Source organism: Saccostrea echinata, unplaced genomic scaffold (genome assembly GCF_033153115.1).
Source record: "Saccostrea echinata isolate AGI-Se365-2 ecotype Australia unplaced genomic scaffold, CSIRO_AGI_Sech_v1 ptg000009l, whole genome shotgun sequence".
NCBI lineage: Eukaryota > Metazoa > Mollusca > Bivalvia > Ostreida > Ostreidae > Saccostrea > Saccostrea echinata.
In genome coordinates this window covers 14005588-14030732 of record NW_026889758.1, presented here as the reverse complement: position 1 = coordinate 14030732, position 25145 = coordinate 14005588, and the positions used below count along the sequence as shown (strand labels likewise).

At 33.8% G+C, this 25145-nt stretch overlaps 2 protein-coding genes and 1 long non-coding RNA gene across 3 annotated transcripts in view; 2 read left to right on the top strand and 1 right to left on the bottom strand.

Moving 5' to 3' along the window:
- Positions 1 to 25145, top strand: part of LOC133181828 (vesicle transport through interaction with t-SNAREs homolog 1B-like) — a 206400-nt gene that overhangs the window by 61416 nt on the left and 119839 nt on the right. The gene's annotated exons all lie outside the window — the stretch shown is intronic.
- The window catches only part of LOC133183995 (probable helicase senataxin), a 63592-nt gene continuing 39753 nt past the window's right edge, over positions 1307 to 25145 (bottom strand). Inside the window, exons 19-30 of the mRNA XM_061318869.1 lie at positions 17475 to 17582; positions 16736 to 16851; positions 13476 to 13556; positions 11740 to 11910; positions 11359 to 11466; positions 10078 to 10253; positions 7945 to 8040; positions 5879 to 6019; positions 5691 to 5798; positions 5400 to 5487; positions 2884 to 3001; positions 1307 to 2701 (exon numbers count right to left, since the gene is read on the bottom strand). Of these exons, the coding sequence (XP_061174853.1) occupies positions 2885 to 3001; positions 5400 to 5487; positions 5691 to 5798; positions 5879 to 6019; positions 7945 to 8040; positions 10078 to 10253; positions 11359 to 11466; positions 11740 to 11910; positions 13476 to 13556; positions 16736 to 16851; positions 17475 to 17582 (1310 nt within the window). The 3' untranslated portion in view covers positions 1307 to 2701; position 2884. The remainder of the gene's footprint in view (positions 2702 to 2883; positions 3002 to 5399; positions 5488 to 5690; positions 5799 to 5878; positions 6020 to 7944; positions 8041 to 10077; positions 10254 to 11358; positions 11467 to 11739; positions 11911 to 13475; positions 13557 to 16735; positions 16852 to 17474; positions 17583 to 25145) is intronic.
- On the top strand, positions 20419 to 24276 carry LOC133183338 (uncharacterized). Its single transcript, XR_009720626.1, has 3 exons — positions 20419 to 20581; positions 21697 to 21897; positions 23745 to 24276. It is a non-coding gene; the product is annotated as an uncharacterized LOC133183338 (long non-coding RNA).

Below are 25145 nucleotides of genomic sequence, written 5' to 3'. Positions count from 1 at the left end.
AAAATGAGACATTTAAATGCTTTAACTGATAAATAATAATGTTTACTGAAGCGTAACCACTTCAAAGAAAAAAATAAAATCATATCCAAAATTTTTTGGTGGAATAAATTTCTAATTTTTTCTTTGTGGTTGTGTTCTTTATGCTTGTACTAATTAAAAACTCAGAAAAAAAGTTACACCGTATGCGGCGTTTGACTCTAGAAGAGCGTGTTTAGGCAGCCAGTATGGTGTCTGCAGGGGGGTCCTTTGAGGAAATTTGTGAAAAATTAAAAGAATAAATGATTATGAATTTCTCTGGTGAAAAATTGTTGAAAATGAATTAACGATCATAAAAATGTTTACAATAGATATCGACGGCATTGAGTGAGCACCACACAATAATTTCAAGATTGTTCCACAAAATTGGGGCGACCGGAAGTTGGGTGGATTTGATAGGGACACCAAGGCACTGGATGACTACAAGCGATATGGTAGTCAATCAGGGTATATCATTTGATTTTTAAGTGGGAGACTGCTCCCGTCGCAACGTCACGGACCACCATTGGTAATCACCAACTTCATATCTTGGCAAAAACGGTGCGCAGTGCACGTCGGGAAATTGGTTTTTGGACAAGAAGGTCCTTTAAGGGTCTTGACATGACAGCAAGTCATTTGTCAATCCAACTGTTTTGGAAAAAATGGCATATTTTATATACTAGTACCAATCAGGAAAATGATCATTTCACAAATAAGAATAAGTGGTGCGTTAGCAATTTTGTCTAGTGTATATATAAAGGCTACTGACCTCATTAGGCAAAAAACAAAAATTGCTGAATGAAGAGGGATTTAATGTTACAAATGTAAAATTTTCCAGGGATTTTCCACTGCCCTTTGTAGCGCCGAATATAAGCCTCATTCCCAATTGCAAAACCCCTCCAAGTCTTTATTTCTTGAAGATGCTCCGTTATTTCAAGAAATGAACCTATGCAGAGTTTATGGAGTTGATAGTTAAAACTGTTCACCATGTTATATTGGTTACATCAATATTTCACTAGCATAACAAGCCATTGGTTTGAAGAAAGCTAAATGTAAAGAAATAAGCAACAAATACTGTAGAAAACCCAGTGATCTTATCTACATTGTAAATCTTCCTCATCTCTTACTATTCACAGATAACAAGTCTACAGTACTTAAGTCTTTTATTAAGTCCTTTATATCACAAGTTGATTCCCAGTAACACCTGGACCACAGGGGCTTGCTCCTGGTGTGTAAAAAATATTAAATTAAAAAAAAAACATATGATATACTTAAACAATACTATGTTGTTTTAGTATATCGTATATATGTTTTTATTAAATACTTTTTACAAGCCAGGAGCAAGCCCCTGTGACCTGGACATCAAAATTTATACAGCCATCAATTTTGTGCTGAAAATCTTTAATCTGATTGATAAAAAAATAAAAATGACAAAAAAAACCAGGGACTGAAGCATCAATATTTCCTTTGTAAAAATAAATGCTCAAGTAAAACTGACAACCAACTTATAATTTGTTTTTACATGTGTAAGTATATACAATGTACCTGTATAAATTAAATGCATTTTTTACAACTTATTTGATTTTGGCACAGCCTTTAAATAATTCAGTAAAAAATGACAACCCATTCATATTTAAGTAATTCAATATGAACACATACAGTAAGTATATACATGAACACTATTTGGAAGTCTAACTGTTCATTTGTTTATGCTCGTCAAAAAACGAAACAAAACTTGAACACGAAGTATTTTGAACTATGATCAGATGTACGTAACTACACAAAAAAAGCAAATGATCTGTTTTGATACAAAATTCTACATAATGAATTAATACCATATATTTTAGTACTAGTTTATAGCAATTGGTTAAATTTGAAGACCACAGGAAAAACTACAAATATGTTCATAGGACATGAATGGCCCCGTCCATGGTTCATTAGTAATGCAACATGAAAATTTGTATATGTGTATGAAGTTTGGTGAAAATATCTTGGAATGCTTTCTTTAAAACAAAGTTTAATACAAAATAAATAGTAAAGTCAAGAGTCATCAGGAAGGTCAAGGTAAAAAAAAAAAAAAAAAACTGGACATGAATTCTCGCCAAAATATGTATCAGTGCATAAGCTTTCATAAAATGATCTTAAATAAACTGAGCTAAATGCAAATTTAAGAAAGTAAGGTCAAAGGAAAGGTCAAGGTCAAAAAATGTTGATGCAGTTGAATAGCTCTCATCAATATGTATCAGCACTTAAGGTTTGATTTGATAAAAATTTTTTGAATAGTTTCTTTGAAACTGAACTAAATGCAAATTTAAGAAAAGTGAAGTCAAAGGAAAACTCAAGGTCAAAAATTGTTGATGCATAATTTGAATAATTCTCATCAATATGTATCAGTGTTTGAAGTTTGATAAAAATATCTTGATTAGTTTCTTAGAAACTGAGCTAAACGCAAAGTTTGACAGAAGGACGGAAGTTGGGCATGACAAACACTAAATGCCAGGGCCATATTTATGACGGGGCAACTGCATATGAAATTTACTGATATCTTAATTAATTTGACTTTGACGGAAATGTCCAACAACATGCTGATGTTCCACTCCTCATATAAGACAACTTCAAAGATTTCTCCTCAATTTATGCAGCATCAAAGTCCACTCCTCATTGACGAAAACACCATAGTCCAATCCTTGTTTAAGAAAAATTAAAGTCCACTTTTCATTTATGGTAACATCAAAAGCTAGATCTGGATATTTTCCTCTCAAAAATTTTATCTTTCGTGACATCAGTCTATGTTTATTATTTATCAATCATGGCTTTCTTTTACGTGTAATCAGAAGCCATTTGAAAAGTCAGAAATATAAAACATACCTTATTTCTGAATTAAAATATTCTTAGCAGCTTCGGTGAAGTCTTTCCCGCTGGCCACGGAATAAATTAAATTTCTTCGTGTGGCATCTCCAATCAGATTCTTCCAATCAGCAACAGTCTACAATATCAAACAAACATCATATACATGTACAGAGTCTAATGTCCAATCAGCATCAGTCTACAATACCAAACAAACATCATATACAGAGTCTAATGTCCAATCAGCATCAGTGTACAATATCAAACAAACACCATATACATGTACAGAGTCTAATGTCCAATCAGCATCAGTCTGCAATATCAAACAAACACCATATACATGTACAGAGTCTAATGTCCAATCAGCATCAGTCTACAATATCAAACAAACATCATATACAGAGTCTAATGTCCAATCAGCATCAGTGTACAATATCATACAAACATCATATACATGTACAGAGTCTAATGTCCAATAAGCATCAGTCTACAATATCAAACAAACATCATATACAGAGTCTAATGTCCAATCAGCATCAGTCTACAATATCAAACAAACATCACATACAGAGTCTAATGTCCAATCAGTGTCAGTCTACAATATCAAACAAACATCATATACAGAGTCTAATGTCCAATCAGCATCAGTCTACAATATCAAACAAACATCACATAGAGTCTAATGTCCAATCAGCATCAGTCTACAATATCAAACAAACATCATATACAGAGTCTAATGTCCAATCAGCACTACAATATCAAACAAACATCACATACATGTACAGAGTCTAATGTCCAATCAGCACCAGTCTACAATATCAAACAAACATCACATGCAGAGTCTAATGTCCAATCAGCATCAGTGTACAATATCAAACAAACATCATATACATGTACAGAGTCTAATGTCCAATCAGCATCAGTCCATAATATCAAACCAGAAATCTCTGATGAGACTGTAGCTCTACTGGTTTGTACTAATAGCAAAGGCAGGTAAATGGTAGCATTTGGACTTTTAGCTATGACAACAGCAGTAAACACAAAAATGATCCATTGGTTTAGTCTATTTGTGTAGCAATCTGACTTTATCTGTAGGAGGAGGAAACTTTTTAAAGAAATTTCTTTTTTTAGTGACCACTGCAACACCTTTCATCAGAAGAATTATGTATCTCAGTGTAGTCTACTTGTGTAAAGAGTTTTACTGAAATCAGAACAAAACTGTAGGAAGAGTAGTGTTTTGAAAGTATTTCACAAAAAAAAATTTTTTAGTAACCATGGCAATACCAGTCATCAAAATCAAAATCTGATACATAGAATTATGCATCTTAGTGTAGTCTAATGGTGTAGAAAGATTTATTAAATCAGAACAAAACTTTTAGAAGGGTAGCATTTTGAAAGAATTTCATTGAAATTTATATTTTTAGTAAACATGGCAACATTGTTCATTGAAATAAAAAACTGATAAAAACAATTATGTGTGTTCCTCTAGTCTACTTGTGTAGAAAGTTTTATTTGAATCAAACCAAAACTGTTGAAGAAGTGGCATTTAAAAAAAATTAGAAAAAATTATATTCTATATAACCATGGAAACAACAATCATTGAATCAAAAAACTATACATATGATTCTGTATCGTAGTGTAGTCTATTTGTGTACCAAGTCATATTAAAATAAGACCAAAATTATAGGAGGAGTAACATTTTGAAAGAATTTTATAAAAATTCTATTTTTAGTAACTATGGCAACACCTGTCTTATCAAATTAAAAAAAATTATTCATAAGATTATGTTTCTTAGTTTAATCTACTTGTGTACAAAGTTCTATTGAAATTGAATCAAAACTGTAGGAGGAGTAGTATTTTAAAAAAATCTTTACAAAAGAACAGACAGATGGATGGAGGACAGACACACTATTGCATAAGCTCTTCTGGTCCCTGATTCTTAATTCTTTATTAGTCCCCTACCGGTGAAACCAAAGGGGACTATAGGTTTCCTCTGAGTCTGTCCGTCTGTCTGTCTTGGTTTTCCACACTTTTTTCCTAACCACTTGCAGATATTGGGCTGATTTTTGGTATGTGTTTCTTGATGATTTACAGATCAAGTTTGTATTTCGTTCTGCTTCATTGATTTTTGACAGAATTACGGCCTTTTCAATGTTTAAGGGTTTTCCGCAATTTTCTTCTAAACGCTTGCAGATATTGAGCTGATTTTTGGTATGTGACTTAAAATCAATTGGTTATAGATCAAGTTTGCATTTCATTCCGCTTCATTGATTTTTGATGGAATTATGGCATTTTTAATTTTAAATGGGAACCAGATTACACTTGCCGGTTGGGGACTAGTATTGCTGATGCAATACTCTCAGAATGCTTGTTTTTAATAAGCCACTATGTACAGTGAAGACTTAAAGTGCATCTCTTACTTGTAATGAATCCAGATGAGCAACTATGTACAGTGCAGACTTAAAGTACATCTCTTACTTGTAATAAATCCAGATGAGCCACAAAAGTACAGTGCAGACTTAAAATGCATCTCTTACTTGTAATGAATCCAGATGAGCAACAATGTACAGTGCAGACTTGGCACGAGTTAGAGCCACATTCATCCTCTTTCTGTCTGCCATAAAACTATTATAATAAAACATATAATCCTCATTGATAATATCTGAATATTTACCATATCAATAACATCTTACCTTCAATGTTCCCTACCAGCCAATATTAAAATGCAATTCATAGTTACAGTTATTGTGAATTTCTTCTTATTAAAAAAAAAAAAAACACTATAACTTTTAAAATCTGACTCTTGGAGCAGATTTAATCATAACTACCCAATAGATCCAGACTGGCTTTTTGCTCTGACACAAGAGAATATGATGACCTCTTTTTCTCGTCCCTGGAATCCATCTACAGTACTTATTTCTATGTCTCTTACTCCACTGTAATAAAGATTAAACATGTGATTCCTCAACTTTACAGGATCTAACAATGTCTGAGTGTATAATGTTGTCTGACTTACTTCTGGCTTAGACTGGAGAACAGCAGGCGCTTCTGACTTTTATAGGGAGCGATGATCCCTATATTCTGTGGTCTTGTAGACTTCAGAATGACCAGAGACAACTGAACAATAAACTCTACCTCTGTTGGATTGTTCACAGACCTGATTGCAAACACATTAAACAGTCAGTTACAATACATTCAGGAACAATAGTAAAAGCAAATTCTGACAATTGTAAAACAATCAAATCTCACATCTGTCTTTTCAGTTCTGTAGATGTTTTTTTTTTATTTCCTGGACAAAGTCTACCTGGTAAATCAGTTTGAAATTTTTTTTGTAGATATTGCATACTGCAAAATCAATACTAAACATTTATTTCATTTTCAACAGTGATATACTTTAATTTATCCATTGAATACAAGTGTGATTTTTTTTCTCAGTGAAAAAAATCAAATGTAATATTTTTTTACTGAGAGAATATCAGAAGTGTGGCAAACTTTCAATTTTCATTCGACCCTTCACAAAGAGTGTCATAAACAATATACTCCATTATAAGATAGCGAGAGTAAAGAAACCATTCTGACTAAAACTAAGTTTCTTCAAAATTGTTCAATTTACTTGTTATCCATATGGTTTGAGAGAGAGAGAATGAATACTCCTACCCTGTGGTTTGAAGGAGGGGGGGGTTGTGGGGGGATGTATGAGTACTTACCCTTTGGTTTAAGAGGGAGGGATGAAAACCTCCCTTGTGGTTTGAGAGGGGGGTGTAAAAACCTACCCTTCGGTTTCAAAGGGGAATAACTACCTACCCTGTGAACTGAAAGGGGGATGAGTACCTATCCTGTGGATTTAGAAAGGGGTGAATACCTACCCTTTGGTTTGAGAGGGGGATTGAGTACCTACCTTGTAGCTTGAGGGAGAATGAGTACCTACCCTATAGTTTAAGAGGGGGAAGAGTCCCTATCCTTTGGCTTGAGAGGGAGATGAGTACCCATCCTTTGGTTTGAGGAGGATATGAGTACCTACCCTGTGGTTTGAGAGGGGGATGAGCACCTACACTGTGAATTAAAAGGGGTATGAGTACCTACCCTGTGGTCTGGGAGGGGAGTATAGGTACCTTCAATGTGGTTTATGAAAGGGGGAATGAGTACATACCCTGTGGTTTGTGAAAGGGGGAATGAGTACCCACCCTGTGGTTTGTGAAAGGGGAAATGAGTACTCACTCTGTGGTTTGAGAGTTGGAATGAATACTTTCCCTGTGGTTTCAAAGAGAGAATGAGTGCTATCTAACCTTGTGATTTGAGAGAGGGAATAAATACCCACCTTTGGGTTTGAAAAGGAGGGGGGTATGTACCTTGTGGTTTGAGAGAGGGAGAATGAGAACCTACCTTGTGGTTTGAGAGAGGGAATGAGTACCTACCCTGTGGTTTGAGAGTTGGTATGAATACTTTTACTGTGGTTTCAAAGAGAGATTGAGTCCTTATCTACCTTGTGTTTTGAGAGAGGGAATGAATACCCATCCTTGGGTTTGAAAAGGGGGGAGTATGTTAGTTGTGGTTTGAGAGAGGGAGAATGAGTACCTATATGTACCCTGTGGTTTGAAAAAAGAATGAGTACCCACCCTGTGGTCTAAGGGAATAAGTTTCTGTCTTGTGGTTTACGAGAGGAAATGAATACCTACCCTGTTGTTTGAGAGAGAATTGAGTACCCACCCTGTGGTCTAAGGGAATTTCTGTCTTGTGGTTTACGAGAGGGAATGAGTACCTACCCTGTTGTTTGAGAGAAGAATGAGTACCCGCTCCGTGGTCTAAGGAGATGAGTTTCTGTCTTCTGGTTTAAGAGAGGCAATTAGTACCTACCCTGTGGTTTGAAAGAGGGAATGAGTACCTACCCTGTGGTTTGAGAGGGAATGAGTACCTACCCTGTAGTTTGAGAGGGGGAATGAGTACCTACCCTGTGGTTTAAGAGGGGGAATGAGTACCTACCCTGTGGTTTGAGAGGGGGAATGAGTACCCACCCTGTGGTTTGAGAGAGGGAATAAGTACCCACCCTGTGGTTTGAGAGAGGGAATACATGTAAGTACCCACCCTGTGGTTTGAGAGAGGTGTTCAAGGCTGTCCTCAACATCAAACAGAACAAATGGCTTCAGTCTACTGTTTTCCTTATAGCGTTGCCTCAAAGACCTAAAGAAAATAAAGAAAAACTAAATTGAACCATGGCATTACGTAGAACTATATTGTCAGCTTCCCTGTCATAAAATGAAAATTCAATAACATAGGGAAGTGACTCAGAATACAAATGCAAACAAGAGGCCCATGGGCCTTGAATCGCTCTTCTGATAAACTGTACAACCTATCACTTCTATTTGAAGCCTCGAAGTATCCTGTATATTTAGATAAACCCTTGAAATTCCAATTCACACTCTGAGAACCCAAGATGATTCTAAGCCAATTAGTACCTGAGAGTTGGTCATGGTGACCTACTTATCACTTGTCATTCTCTGAGGACCCATCAACTAAGTTTGATGATTCTAAGCCAATAAATACCTAACATATTTTTTAAAATTATAGCCATAAAATTTTATAAGTAGGTCAAAGTGACCTACTTTTCAATTGTTTTACTCCAAGGACCCAAGATGCATCAACTGACAAAGTTTGATGATTCTAAGCCAATTAGTACCTGTAATATTTAATTAAAGCCATAAATTTTCAAAAAAAAAAAAAAAGTAGGTCACCGTGACCTACTTTTCAGTTGCTGTACTCCAAGGACCAAAGATACATCGACTGACAAAGTTTGATGATTCTAAGCCAATAAGTACCCAAAATATTTAATTACAGCCATAAATTTTCAAAAGTAGGTCACTGTGACCTACTTTTTAGTCGACCTACTCCGAAGACCCAAGATGCATCAACTGACAAAGTTTGATGATTCTAAGCCAATTAGTACCTGAAATATTTAATTATAGTCATATAAATTGAAAAGTAGGTCATGGTGACCTACTTTTCAGTTGACCTTTTTTGAGGATCCAAGATGCATCAACTTACAAAGTTTTATGATCATAGGACTTTAAATGTCCAAATTATGCCTCTAAAACGCTTTGAAATCGAATGCCTGCAAATTCAAAAAGTAGGTCACTGTGACCTACTTTTTAATAAATAAGTTTTATGGCCCCAAGATGCATCATCTTACAAGATTTAATGATTCTAAGCCTCCCCGTATTCGAATTAATGACCTTAATTGTTTTAAAAAAGAGTAGCCATAAAATTCAAAAAGTAGGTCAAGGTGACCTACTTTCCAGTTGACGTACTTTGAGGACCCAAGATGCATCAACTGACAAAGTTTGATGATCATAGGCCTTAAATTGTTCAAAATATGCCTCTAAATCATTTTGAAAAAGAATGGCCGCAAAATTTAAAAAGTAGGTCACAGTGACCTACTTTTGAGTCAACATGATATGAGGTCCTTAGATGCACCAACTGACAAGATTTAATGATCCTAGTCCTTATAGTAAGCAAAATATCAACATTTTAATAAAATGTAATTTTTGGTCAACTTTGAAGTGACCTTGAGACCACGCCCTTTGCCCCAGGGTAAATCCCTGTGCAAATTTTAATCTACAACATATCCTCATCCTTTTGTGTAAGTTTGGTGATAATCTGCCCAGTGGTTCTAGAGAAGAAGATTTTTTAGCAACCAGTACTTTTGTTTCTATTTTCCTAATTATCTCCCCTTGTTAAAGGGTCACAACCCCAGTTTTAGTATAAAAGGGAGCCCTTGGGCCAAGGATACCCTGTGACAAATTTGACAATAATTGACCAAGGGGTTCTTGAGATATGGCCCATATTCTAAAAAGTTTACGCACACCGCACAAATGGCCATAGCATTAGCTCTTTGAGCCTTTGGCTCAGAAGAGCTAAAAATAAGTAAAAGGTATGTCTTCAGAATAAAAATTATATAATTGATTGTTATAACACAGTAAAATAAAACATAAATCTTATTCAATAAGGTGATGATGAGCTTAATATTGAAAAGTTTTTTTAAAAAAAAGAAAAAAAGAGAATGAAGAAAAAAAATTTAAATCATCAAAACCAGAAGCATTCAGATTTTTTTTCAAAGGAAAGCATTGAATCGATTTACATGAGAAATACACATAGTTGTTATCTTGAGATCTTATTAATGATAATGCTGCTTTAATGCCAGATATTATGTGGTAAAATTACCTGTCAGTTTTGAGTTTTCCTTGATATATGTACTGGGATGGCCAGTAAGCTATGTCAGGATGCATGCGATATTGGGTGTCCAACATCAAGATAGGACTGGGGTCTTCTTTACTTGACTGGAAATGACGGTAAAACCTCTCAAACAGTGATTGACCAAAGTAGTTCCTTGCAGCTTTCTACAACAAAACACAGTTACAGTTAAGTACAAGGACAGCATACCATAGCACACCACAAGTATTGTCTAATCATACCATACAACATTACCACAGGTAATTACCCTAGCTAATCATATTGCTGCCATTTCTCTGCAATACTAGCTGTATCTGCCAGATGTAGAAACAATTTGATTTTCGTGGAATCAGGGATGCTTATTGTAGAGTTACTAGTACATGTACTTAATACAAATAAAGCTCTGTTTCGCCAGTTCACATGCACATTACACTTTCTTACGATGTATTAACACAAGTTTGACATGACCATGTGTTTTTCTAAGTCTTGTAAACGCACAAAGTAATCTGCTGTTCCTTACTATTATTTTAAGAGTCTGAATGACCGAGAACAATAGCGTTCCATTTTAGATAAGTCGTACATAAAAAAAAAATCAATATAACAAAAACAACATCAGTTTTGTTTTGGGAAAAAAAAGCAACAGAAATTGGGAAAAAATCAGTAATTTTTGAGAGGGGAAAGGACCAATATTCGGACCTAAATTGGGTATAGAAAAATCACTGTGTCTAATCGTACCATACCACATCACCACAAATTTTGTTTAATCATGCCATAGCACATCACCAAAAGCATTGTCTAATCATGTACAAACAATCCAAGTGCTAATAGAATTTGTAAGAAACTATCGATAACCTGATAAAAAGTATCTATTATATCATACATGTTTTCTTTGTGAAACACCAAATTTTATCAAGAACTAACTGCCAAAAAAAACCCTCAGTACAAATGTAACAGCAAACAAAAAATATCACTCACATGAAATGTAACATCAGAAACATCACTCACAAACACAAACATCAATTGGAATGTAATGAATAACAGAACAAAATGAATTAGACTGAATGTAATGACAGATACAAATGTAACTAACATTGGATGTAATGACAAATTACAAAACAGTACTCACACTTGATGTAACATTGGATGTAATGACAAATTTACAAAACAGTACTCACACTTGATGTAACATTGGATATAATGACAAATTACAAAACAATACTCACACTTGATGTAACATTGGATGTAATGACAAATTTACAAAATAGTACTCACACTTGATGTAACTGTGGGAGGAAGTTGCTCTGGATCCCCTACCAAAATAAACTTGTTTACTTCATACTGCAGTGGTATTATGCAGTCCAGCTCATTAGCTTGTGAAGCCTATAATTAGAACAAGAGGCCCATGAGCCATATTGCTCACCTAATTTATCCTATTTATGTGATGAAAACACTTGTAACCCAAAAACAAGTCAAGGCCAAGCACATAGTTCATTAGAACTCTTTGAGTCAAGTATTAATTGCTACTCTTTCCCTTTATAAGTTAAAAATTATATACGATTTGGGACTAAACAACTATGTTAATCAAATGATTATAAATATAGATCTGCAGGTATTTTACACAATTAATGTTAAAGAGAACTAATTGGTTCTTACTTCGTCTACAATAACACAGTCAAACATTGGTTTTCCTTCACGTTTCCGATGACTCAGTAAATCAAAGATAAAATACTGTCCAAATGCTGAGAGTGTTCCACAAACTATTGTAGCTGACTGTAGTATCTTCTGTTTTAAGCTGAGTTCCTCCGCTCTAGTGAGGGAAATATCCTGTCCAAAAAAATAACAATGCTAAAAAACAGATATTCTTGGAAAAATACCAATCCCACTGCTGTTTTGTAATTGCTATTGTCCTCATAGCCACTAAATAGGTGTATACTGTTTCTTAAAACTGAGCTACACATAAATTTGAGAAAAGTGAAGTCAAGGTCAAAAGAAAGGTCAGGGACAAAAATGTTGATGCAAATGAATAGCTTTCATCAATATATATATAAGCATATGAAGTTTGATAAAAATATCTTGAATAGAGTCTTTGAAACTTAAACACAAACTGAAGAAAAGTGAGGTAAAAGTCAAAGGAGAGGTCAAGGTAAATAATGTTGATAAAGTTAAATGGCTCTCCCCAATAATCAGCAAATAAGATTTGATGAAAACATCTTAAATAGTTTCTTTGAAATGTAGCTAAACACAAATTTTTAAAAAGTGAGGTCAAGGTAAAAGGAAAGGTCAAGGTCAAAAAATGTTGATGAAGTTGAATAGCTCTCACCAATATATATATCAGCAAATAAGGTTTGATAAAAATATCTTGAATAGTTTCTTTGAAACTGAACTAAACAATTTATTTTGAAAAGTAAGGTAGTAAGGTCAAGGTCAAAGGAAAGGCAAGGTAAAAAAAAAATACTGATGTGGTTGAATAGCTTTCTTTAATATGTATCAACAAATAAGGTTTAATAAAAATATCTTGAATAAATCTTTCAAACTTAGTTAAACACAAATTTTTGAAAGTGAAGTCAGGGTCAAAGGAAATGTCAAGGTAAAAAAATGTTGATGCAGTTGAATAGCTCTCATCAATACGTTTCAACACATAAGATTTGATAAAAAATATCTTGAATAGTTTCTTTGAAACTGAGCTTAACAATTTTTGAAAAGTGAGGTCAAGGTCAAAGAGAAGGGCAAGGTAAAAAAAAATGTTGCAGCATTTGAATAGCTCTCATCAATATGTATCAGCATATGAAGTTTGATAAAATTATCTTGATTAGTTTCTTTAACTGAGCTAAATACAGTGTGATGAAAGGACAGATAGAAGGATGAAAGATGGACATGACAAACACATGACATGACAAACACTAAATGCCCCAGCTATAATAATGGTTTTTTTCTTGCAGAAAACCCAGCTAAAAATGAATTAAAAGGCCTATGAGCCATAATGCTCACCTTAGTTCCTACTCTTGTCCCAATTGATAAATATGTAGATAACTGCAAGCCCCATATTGTAGCCATCAACATAAATTCCATGATTTCAATAATTTAAAATAATTTAAAATTACACTAAACAGATATGATATGTATTTTTTGCAGAATTTTGTTTATTTCAGTGCAAAACTTTGATCCCCTATTGACTCCAGTTTTAAATCTAGGGAACATGATTTGAACATGAGAATCCCACAATTCTTTATGGTCCTATTTTCTTGAGAAGACAAACGATTTTTTCTGTGTGTTCCAATGTTAAAGTTTGACCCCCCTCTTACAACCTTGCTCTAGTCTGGGACCATTATTTGAGCATGTAATAACTACCTGTGAATAAATATCAAATGCCTTCATTATAAAACTCTTACCTGGATCTGCTGAAAGTGATCTTTTTCCATCTCTTTAACTCGTCTTTCTAGTTGTCTTAAATCAGCTGTCAGACGTTCAACCTGAAAGATCATGAAAATGTTTTTTTATAGGTTTGGAACACTTCTATGTTGAAATGCAGCAAAAGTCAATAAATAAGCAGAGTCAAGAGCTTAAAAAAATTGCTGACATCAATAACTAGATATCCTTGATGACTTCAATAACCAGATATCCTTGATGACTTCAATAACTAGATATCCTTGATGACTTCAATAACTAGATATCCTTGATGACTTCAATAACTAGAAATCCTTGATGACTTCAATAACTAGAATATCCTTGATGACTTCAATAACTAGATAATCTTGCTGACATCAATAACTAGATATCCTAGCAAAAATAAATAACGAAATATCCTGACAGACATTAATAATCAGATATCCCTGTAAACATCTATAACATGATATTCCTACTGAAATCTATGTGTTGATATCCCAGCACACATCAGTAATTAGATATCTTGGCACACATCTATAGCAAGATAATTAACACATCAATAACTAGGTATCCCAGCAAACATCAATAACTAGATATTCCTGCTGACACTTGATATCCCAGCAGACATCAATAACTAGATATCCTGCTAGGGATGCGCGTTTTTATCGGTATACCGGTATATCACGATTTTTTTTTTTTGCGTGATACGTATTGTGATACGGAGACTTAAGTACCGGTATTTGGTACATAACTATAAATTCCGGAAATCATTTATTAATTTGTTCAAACTATTGAATGACAATTACAGGAAGTGTAAAAAAAAATGCTGAAAACAGTTAAACAACGGCATCCAAACATGCTTTATATTAAATGAATAAAAATTTTAAAAATAAAGTTATGTTTTTATAGCATATTTTTAACAAATATTATGGAAATTCATTTGAAGTTTTAGTAAAAATAATGTTTATAAAATATCACGATTTATGGTGATATTTTTGGAAAAAATCGTGATATATCACGATACGAAATTTTTGCTGATACCCATCCCTATATCCTGCTGACATCGATAACTAGATATCTTGCTGACATCAATTAGATATTCCTGTTGACATCTATACCTTGATATACCAGCAGATGTCACCAACTAGATATGCTGGCAGACATCAATATCTAGATATCCTGGGAGACATTGATAACTAGATATTCCTGCTACAGGGGCGTGCAATTAAAAAATTCAAGCACTAGCCCATGGGCTACTGGTAGCAATAAACTCACTAGCCCCAAGTATAAAGTTACTAGCCACAAATGAATGAGGAAAAGTTACAATTTATATTGAAAGAATAATAGTTTATATTGTTGAAAAAGTCAGGGTCTTAAGGTCATTCTTTTTAAAATTAGTTTAATTCTCACTAGAAATATTATATCATATATATTTCAATAATTCTGATAGAAATGAATTTAAATAAATTATCTTCCTTTTTTTCTGGTAAATGTCTTAGCTCAATTCTAAATAGAAGCAAAAAAAAAATTTCATATTAAATCATTAAATACACTGGAAATATATTTTTTGGTAAATCATATAACACTTATCCTTCAGTTGATTGGGTGATTGTAGATAATTTAATGGGATATCTATGTGTATTTACTATAAACAGAGGAATGGAGGAAATTTGGATTAGGAAAAAAAAACTATCATTTTTGGAAGTAAACAGGTCAGGTAATAAGGCAAAATGGGTAAGATTATGGAGATTTACAAACTTTATGAGCATGCTGCCTGGAAATTTTTCATTGATTGGGAATTTAAAAGCAAAAAATGAGGGAAAGTACCTGTTGTACTTTTCATGTATTACATGGGTAGTATTAATTTTTACTAGCCTGACAGGCTACCTCTGTGCAGAAAACCACTTGCCCAATCCCCAAAAATGGTAGCCCTGGGCATCGGGCAATGCTAATTGCACACCCCTGTGCTGACATTCACATCTTGATATCCCAGCAGACATTATTCTGTTATCCTGGCACACAATCAGTAACTAGATTACCTAATAGACATCAATTGCTATAAATCCTGGCAGACATCAATAACTAGGTATCCAAGCAGACATCAATCAATAGATATCCAGGCTGACATCAATCACTAGATATCCAGGCTGATATCAATAACTAGATATCCTGGCAAACATTAATAACTAGATATCCTGGCACACAATCAACAACTAGATTACCTAATAGACATCAATTACTATAAATCCTGGCAGACATCAATAACTAGGTATCCTGGCAGACATCAATAACAAGATATCCTGACAGATATCAATAACTAGAAAACCTGGCAGACAGTAATAACTAGATATATCAGCAAACCTCAAGAACAGTTACTTCATACACCTTTACTCCTGATTTCTATAAGACAAGATAACCCCCCCCCCCCAAACCACCCAGGTGTCCTTTAATCCTGATTACAATAAGACCAGTTACCTCCCATCTGTCCTTTAATCCTAATTTCATTAAGACCAAATACCTCCCATCTGTCCTTTACTCCTGATTTCATTAGACCAGTTAACTTCCATCTCTGTGCTTTACTCCTGATTACAATAAGACCAGTTACCTTCCATCTCTGTCCTTTATTCCCGATTTCATTAAGACCAGTTACTTCCCCTCTCTGTCCTTTATTCCCGATTTCATTAAGACCAGTTACTTCCCCTCTCTGTCCTTTATTTCCAATTTCATTAAGACCAGTTACCTCCCCTCTCTGTCCTTTGTTCCTGATTTCATTAAGACCAGTTACCTCCCATCTCCAGGGCTTTCAAAAATGATTTGAAACAGGTGGTACTTTTACAGAAATAGGAGGTACCTGGCAGCAGAAATTTGATTAAAAACATGAAATTTTTGCTTCAGTGAATATTTTTGGCTGGTACAATTCTGATTTCAGTCGGGTACAAGTATTGGATACAGGCAGATTTTGAAAGTCCTGCATCTCTGGCCTTTACTCCTGATTTCAATAAGACCAGTAACCTCCCCTCTCTGCCCTTTACTCCTGATTACAGTAGGATCAGTTACCTCCCCTCTCTGTCCTTTACTAGACCAGTTACCAGTCCCCTCTCTGTCTTTACTCCTGATTACAATAAGACCAGTTACCTCCCCTCTCTTTCTTTACTCCTGAATACAGTAGGATTAGTTGCCCCCAATCTGTCCTTTACTCCTGATTACAGTAGGATCAGTTACCTCCAATCTGTTCTTTACTCCTGATTACAATAAGATGATTTACCTCCCTTCCTTTACTATTGTTTCTTTTATTCCTCAGTTGCTCCATCTTTTGTTTCATTTGATCGTAGTTTGCTCGAACACTTGAAGGGATATTTTCCAGTTTCTTTTCTCTTCTCACTGTAAAAGTTCAAAATGATTAAAAGAAAATTTCAAAGGGGCTCTCTGAGTAGCTTAACCAATTCATTCAGTTTCAACATTTTGTTCCATCCATATAAAACATCCTGGTCTATTTTATGAAAAAAAAAAAATAAATAAATTATAAAAATGCTGATTCTGGTCACATGAATTCTTTTGTTTTTTAAACAAAACGTGTACATATATGAGCCAAATACGAGATTTTGACTTAGTATTACATAAATGCTAGAGGCGGACTGACTTATATGCTAACAATATTTTTTCATGTAAGATATCAATTAATGTCCTTGATAGTTTGATCATATACACTGACATCTTCCTGACAGTATACGGCCAAGAAACAAACTATTAACAGAAACATCAATTATTACTAATTAGCATACAAGATATTAATTAAAACATTCAGTCCTTGAAAGTACCAGGGTAAATAAATTTTCTTTTAAGTACCAATACTAAGTAATAAGCAGGTACTCTTTTCTTTCTCATGACCCTCTATCCCTTTCTAGTTACTGACTTTTATCTATCATTAATTAGTTATTAAAATAATAAAATTGACAAGATCCATGTATCATTCTCTAATCCTGAGCGGGATCTTAGGATCTTACATTTAGTAGCCTCCTCCTGTACGATGTCTGATAGACTAAACTTTTTGACATCTTTGTGGATAGATTCTGTATTTCCTATCCTGACAATCGACAAGGCTGAGGCAAAACCTGTGATAGATGAAGAATGAATATATGTACTAAGTGTGTGCAGTTAAGGTACGAGAACAGCACAGTAAATGCATAGTTAAAATGTCAACCTACCAAACACTAAGTATCAGTGAAACCTGTCAACTCCAAAATGCACTGGGAGACAAATTTTGTGTCAGAAAAGACAGAGTGTCAGATATAGCACAGTGTACAGAACATGAGAATAAAAATGAAAGAAAAAGTGAGCAAGCTCACATACCCACGCTCCCCCAAAACTCGACAATGCAACACGTAATGAATGGCACAGTGCATTTTAAATACACAGTATAATTCAAAAACTGGCATTACTTGCAAAAAATCATCACATCAAAACTTCTTGCATATAAGGACATTCAAATCTTTGTATGTTACAAATTTAATTGGGCTGAAGTTTCTAGATAAATAATGGAATCAAAATTTCTTGGTAATATACAAATCTATACATTATGTCTGAAATACCTACAAAGTTTCAGGAAATTCAGTGCAGGAGTCTGTTATTTAAATTCCTCAGTGATTTCGATTTGTTAATGAGTGTAAGTCCATGTCCAACACATGACAATTTACACATTTAAATAACTGATGGAAACAAAATTATGATGTAGTCATATGAATTTGTTTATATACTGTACTTATGAAATAACTTACAGCAAAGCACCAATTTGGGGGGGGGGGGGGGGGGGAACTATCCAAAATTTTGTGTGTGTGTTAAATCATTAATATTTTGATCTCAAAATCAATAGGGGTCTTTTAAGGTCATAAAATATTTCACATAAAATTTCATTACAAAAGCTGATTCTAGGGATTTCCTTATTACCTAGCTGGAAAGTTTCTTCAATAATAGGCAAAACTCTTAAGGCAAAAATAATTGGAATTTCCTGGTAATTTGCACATCTACACACTGTGTACTAAATATCTGCAAAGTTTAACCAAAATCTGTGCAGCGGTTTAAGAGGAGATGCACTAACAAACTGATCATCTCTATACTGTAAACCAACTTTTATTCGCGTGCGAGAAATATTCACGAGTTTCGCGACCCACTTTAACTCGCGAATATTTATCGCCACACACCATTTATTTTGCTTTGTATTTGGAGAGAATATTTCCCCAGTCACGAAAATTAATTGTCGCGGATTGATTTCAAACCGACGAATCGCGAATAAAAGTTGACGCAAATAATAGTTGGTTTACAGTATTCAAGATATGGCCAAAAATCTAAGTTGAAAAGTGCCGAAATTCCCAGAAAAATAATGGAATCGGAATTTCCTGGTAATATGCATATCTACACATTGTGTACTAAATATCTGCAAAGTTGAATGAAATTCTGTGCAGAGGTTTAAGAGGAGTTGCACTGACAAACTGTTCATCTCTATATTCAAGATATGGCCAAAAATCTAAGTTGAAAAGTGCCGAAATTCCCAGAAAAAATAAAGGAATCGGAATTCTTGGTAATATGCACATCTACACATAGTGTGCTAAATATCTGCAAAGTTTGATGAAATTCTGTGCAGCGGTTTATGAGGAGTTGCGCTGACAAACTGGTCATCTCTATACTCGGGAAGTTTCTAGTATGCCAGTCCCCAGAATCACGCCATTGCACATGAGCAGTTATTTCCCTTGCCGTTGCTATGCAGAATGTAAACAAACTGCTATTTTCCCTCGCTTCAACAAAACGCATTCGATCGAGTGATTAGGGTTAGGGTATATTGTTTTAAGATTGGAACTGTTTTATAAATCCACTCTTAAATCTTCCTGACTTTGGGCTAATTCATGTAATTTTTGCTTACAAAAGGCACTGCCAAGTGCCTTTTGTGACCAAAAACTTGCATGAATCAGCCTAATGTGGAACCATGCCGATATACCATCTTATAGGAGTAAAGCATGAAACATGCAAAACTTAAACAAACTGTTAATTAAATATGGCATTGTATGCGATCTACTGATTAGGGTTAGAGTATATATAGCTCGGATATCGTAACTGTTTTATATTCACCCATGCTCGCATCTATATCACTTTGGGCTTATTCATGCAATTTTTGCTTACAAAGAACCGGAAGAACAGGAAAGTTTTGCGAAACTTGGATGAATTAGCCTTGGTCTAATGTTGAAACATGCCCCATATTGTGCGCTAAGTTTTGGCAAGTAATTGGTAAAAGCGACTTGCCGTTTACTTAAGCTCGATATCCTAACCTCCTAATGTCCATATTCAGAATATTTTCTTTCAAACCAATGGTGATGCACAATTCAATCAACCAATTACTAGTAATTAGTTATCACTTGTTAAATCCCTGCATTTCTCACAAAAATCTCGCAATTTTAGTAGCATTTCACTTTGAGTCCTATCAGCTACTTCTTCATCAGTCTTCATTACGTCAAAACTCAAGTGACACACGTCATGAATATTTATGAGATTACATCAAAAACTGATCATGTGACCACATTCCTAAACAACGCAAAATGGAGTTTTATCTACTAAACAAGTACATTATTTTACGAAACCTTTTAATTCTCATTTTAAAAACTGTGTTTAAAAACCAGTTTTTTAAGGACGTATGGTAGTGACGATTTTGAATCCACCGCGCAACTCCGAATGACGTAAATGAATCGTATGTCGTTCATCTCTTTAGTAGAGTTGGGAAAAAAATTTACAATGCAACTTATTTTAAAGATATACTTGATATAAAATCATATAAAATGTGACTAAAATTTCATTGGATTCAAACTAACAACAAGTCGAGGTAATTTTACGACTTATCTTACTTTTCGGTAATGTAAACAAAGCGGATGCTTCGAAAAGAATGAAATGCGGAGAAAACGAGGATTTTCATCAACCAAATCTATTCAGCGGTACAGCAAGGCTTCGTTGACTCAAAAAAAGGCGATGGTGAGCTGCGTCTGACTGAAAATTACTGTGCAAAGATTAAACCCATCATTCGAATCACAAACGCATGACAACTCTAGCCTAGCAAAAACGATCTGCCCAGGTTTGTCTCTAGTATTTGACAGCATTTAACTAACACTACCTTAGAAATTCAGTAAAAGTGATTGTGGCTCAGCAAAATACCGGTATTAGATAAGATATATATATATATATATATATATATATATATATATATATATATGAGTGAACTGGGTACTTTTTTCTGAATTGGGGGCATGAGTGAACACACAACATTATAAATTAGTGACGATTCATGTTAAAGTTTTAAAAAAAAACAAAACAAAAAAACAGAGATTTTGAGATTAAAAATTGTTATATTCTTCCTTAGTTGTTGTTTACAATATAGATTTGAAAAAGGGATAAAGAGCACTACACTATATTATAATAAAAACAATAGCACTGGTTACCAGTGCACACATGAGGGGGTAATTTACATGATATATATACAATTCTGTTTTGTAATTTATTTTTATATTGTGTGACATGATTGCATTCCAGAATGTTGGTGAATCAATAAAAATTCAAAAATTTATTGATGTTATTCAGGTGCGCTTGATTTTGGAAAAACGTTTCAAGTTTCATGTACTCTATCATGTCTACATGTATGTATTGATGCTTTTAAATTTAGCAAACATAGAAAATATATTAAAAGAAACAATAATTTATTATAAATGTCAAGTCATATATGAGACACAGTTATAACTCAATGAAATTTGAAGGTAACCAGATGCAAGGTGTTGGACACTGTCTAGACAATATTTTCTTCCAAAACATACTAGATAAAAAATTCACTACACTACAACACAAAATAATACTTACCACTAAATTCTTTGGCCTAAAACAGGACTTTTCTTTTTATTAAGATTATTTCTTTCCTTATTTATTTCCAAGTTATGTTGATGGTGGAGTGTCTGAATTGCAATTTTGACTATAATCATTTTTTTTAATTGAATTTTCTTTTGAGTTCATGAAAGCTAAAAGCATCAATACATATTATAGAGTATGTGAAACTCAATCATAATCATGTACACCACACAATATGAAAATAAAATAAAACACTCATTTTGTATGTACTGCATCTACATTTACATATATGCAGTGATAGGGAAGAAATCTCAGCTATATAGATTTAGTAGTACATGTATATTATTTGAATAGGTATCCCTAATATTGTGGACATTGAACATGAAGTTGAGATGGAACAGGATCTGGAACCCTTAATATCTGCTATCTGGAAACTTGGAAGGAGGGTTATGGAACTGGGGGTGATATGACAGATGCTCTAAAATGTCCATGCCATTTCAGCAGCTCTTTCATACTGTGAATATCCTAACTTATGGATCATCAGCTATCATTAAGGTACATTTACATTTGTCAAAATGTTAGGCTGTGGTGTTGTTAGGCAAAATTGTTTCCACTTTCACAACCCAGTGAACCGACCCTATTTTGTAGCTGACCCTAATTTTTTTAAAATGCTTTTTCAAGAAAAATATGAATATTCATTTTAAATTCCCCAATAATAGCATGTATAAAAAATTTCCACCATAAATAAAACACTATTTCTTTGACTTCCAGTCTATGCAAAAGACATCGGACCGTCAGACCTGACCGGTGTGCAGTGCCTCTGGTCCGATGCGTCATTTTTTACACCGTACCAGAATGTCCGATGTGTCTATGTCCAGTTTTGAGCATTGTTATTTTGATGGGGAGTCATGTAAATGTTTGTTATAAGTAAAAAATTTCTCACAAATCCAAATACGTAAATGAAGGTGATTAAAACCCTATGAAACATCTACAGTACTATGCGGGAGCAATACCTTGTAAAAGAAAAGGTGTTAGGCTTACTACTCTGCATTTTCACGTGTTTCACTTTTTTACATTAGGTTTTTTGGTCCAACAAAAATTGATTCGGTCCTGTGTGTTCATTGATTACACAGGACCCAATGTCCTGTGTGGTCCAAAAAACTTTCGCTTAGACTGGACATCAGTGTTACTTGGTTGTTTTATTTAAAAAAGTCCACGCAAAAAAAAAAAAAATTAAAAATATGCCTACCAGTACCTACCAGTACTCTAAATTTTTCCAGCATGAACATGATAAAAGTGGAAACAAAGCAGGTTTAACCAATCATTTTTCTTGGCTTTACTTACTAGATTATTTTCTTTGATAATTGGCTAGATTTCACAACTAGTAAGCAAGTAAATTGTATTTTATACATGTAGTGATATATTACAGTATGAAGAAAAACATAAAAATACATGTAATCAGTCAGTTAGACCTATGTGTCACTTTTAGACAAATACATGTATATCATAGTTGATACCCATGACAAGTTTTAGATAAAGTTGAAAGTACCATATGTAGTGATGTAATGATTAATCGATTAAATCAATTATCTAATCGAAATGGTCCCCAATTATAGATAATCGATTACTCAAAATATTAGTTAAAAGCAAATTATTCCTTTAGTTTTTGATTCATTCTTCTTTGAATTTAACTAAATCCTAAATAATAATCTAATAAATGAACCCAATGATACAAACTATTTCAAAAATGTATTTTGGAAATCACTCCAGAATTTCTAAACAATTTATTCTACATTTGAAATTGAAGAAATATAATATTTGAAATTAATCAATTTTTTTTTTTCGATTATAGTGCATCCCATTATTCCAATAATCAATTATGAAAAAAATCCCAATTTCCCATCACTAACCATATGCAAGAATTGTAACTGTTTGATGAATACTAACTGGTATATTAGGTTTGACATTAAATATTATGAATTATACATAAATACAAACATACTTAATTATTGTTTATTTATAGTATCATAGGGACATACAACTTGTATGTTTCATAGTTAAACTTATTAAACATTTCATGTTTGAAATAAAGCCAACAGGTTTAGGTATGTGAGATCACTAACTGCCCATATACATGTAACAAGTTTATTGATGCAGACCTCTAGTAAAAAAAAAAAGGGGGGGGTGCAACTGACATCTTAATGAAAATTTACTCTATAGCCAAATACTATTCTCAGAAAAAAAGTTAGGAGGACAGACCCCCCCCCCCCAACACACACCACAACCATTCTGTAGGCCTGTATTGACAAGATCAGGTGGACAAGATCATTTGATTGTTATTAAAATGAAAATTATTTTATCACCTGAACTAATAACTAAAACAAGATTATTGTTTCTTACAGAGAGCGGGAACATCATGATCATATCAGCAATGAGACGAGAAAAGTTTTCAACTTTTTCCACAAAGAACAATCAATAAACAGGCAGACAAAATTACAGGTCTAAAAATAAATGGAATGAAGGTGTACAATAACAAGTGAACATAGAAGTTTCTCTTGCAACAATCAGAATTAGACTAAAGTTTTGAGTAACGACAAGAAAAGTGTAGTCACTGGATACACTATCATTTCCTATGATGTCCCAGTATTATCGAATGCAGTTTAAAACTGGCATTGCCAACATATTCGATATGGAGTTATTGATGGAAGATGTGAATTGAAAACTGTGTGTGACTCGTTATAAAAAGTGAAGTGGATTCTATCTCAGAATGCAGACTTTTTCAGTTGAAAGACCCCAGAGTTTTATATGAAAAGAGTCATATATCTTCAGTCTGTTTGAAATGTCCATGACATCAGTTGTGGATACATTATTGGTGTTATCAGAATTTGCCATGTCTGTAGCATCATTTTTAGATACAATGTCAGTGTTTGGTACTAAATGTAATAAGTTTTCATAAATTCAAATATGGTCAAATTACAAATTATTTTTCTTTTTTTTTTTAATTGTAGATAGAGCAAATAAGTTTTCAATATGTTAATGTATTTTGATTCTCATGAATTTTGCAATATTAAATACATTTCATTATAAAAATTATTTCATTACCTTATCATTGTATGAACAGATGCTAAATACACTGCATGTTAAAAAAAAGAGTAGAACCTGGGAAATTCATCTTCCTTATTTTTAACAAGGTTTTCCATTGGAAAAATGATGAAAATGGCATACAAGGACTGCTAATGACCTTGACTCAAGATCCTTTGATCAAGTTAAATGTCATTTTAAGAAAAACTTTGAATTCCTGTATTTTGTATGGAGAACATGAGATGCTCATACTGATCATAAATATTGCATATAACCTAAGGTTACATGTATGTATTGAGTAACTGACCTTGACTCAAGGTCATTCCAGCAAGTTCAAGGCTTCTGGCAGAAAAGGTGTGTTATTTGTACCTGGTCTATTACTCTCAAATGGAGGCTAATTGGTAGTTGATACTTGACACAAAAATTGCTTATCACTCAAATCTGTGTCATAATCTGACCCAATGTCATGAATGTATAATCTCCTACAACTTTCTTGTATTAATAATCTCCCGTCCCTCATGCATATGGTTACATTGAGGAGGTAATAAGCTGCCTCACGTCATGTACTGTAAGTTTTTATCTTCATTTATAAGCTCCTGTCAGTGTGTGAGAGTTATGTCAGGTGCAGTATTACAAAGCTGCTCAAGCCCGTAGAATGCTGGGGGGACCTACTTTTTCCGAGTATAGTAGTTTGCTATAGTGATTGCCTCCACCCCCCCCCC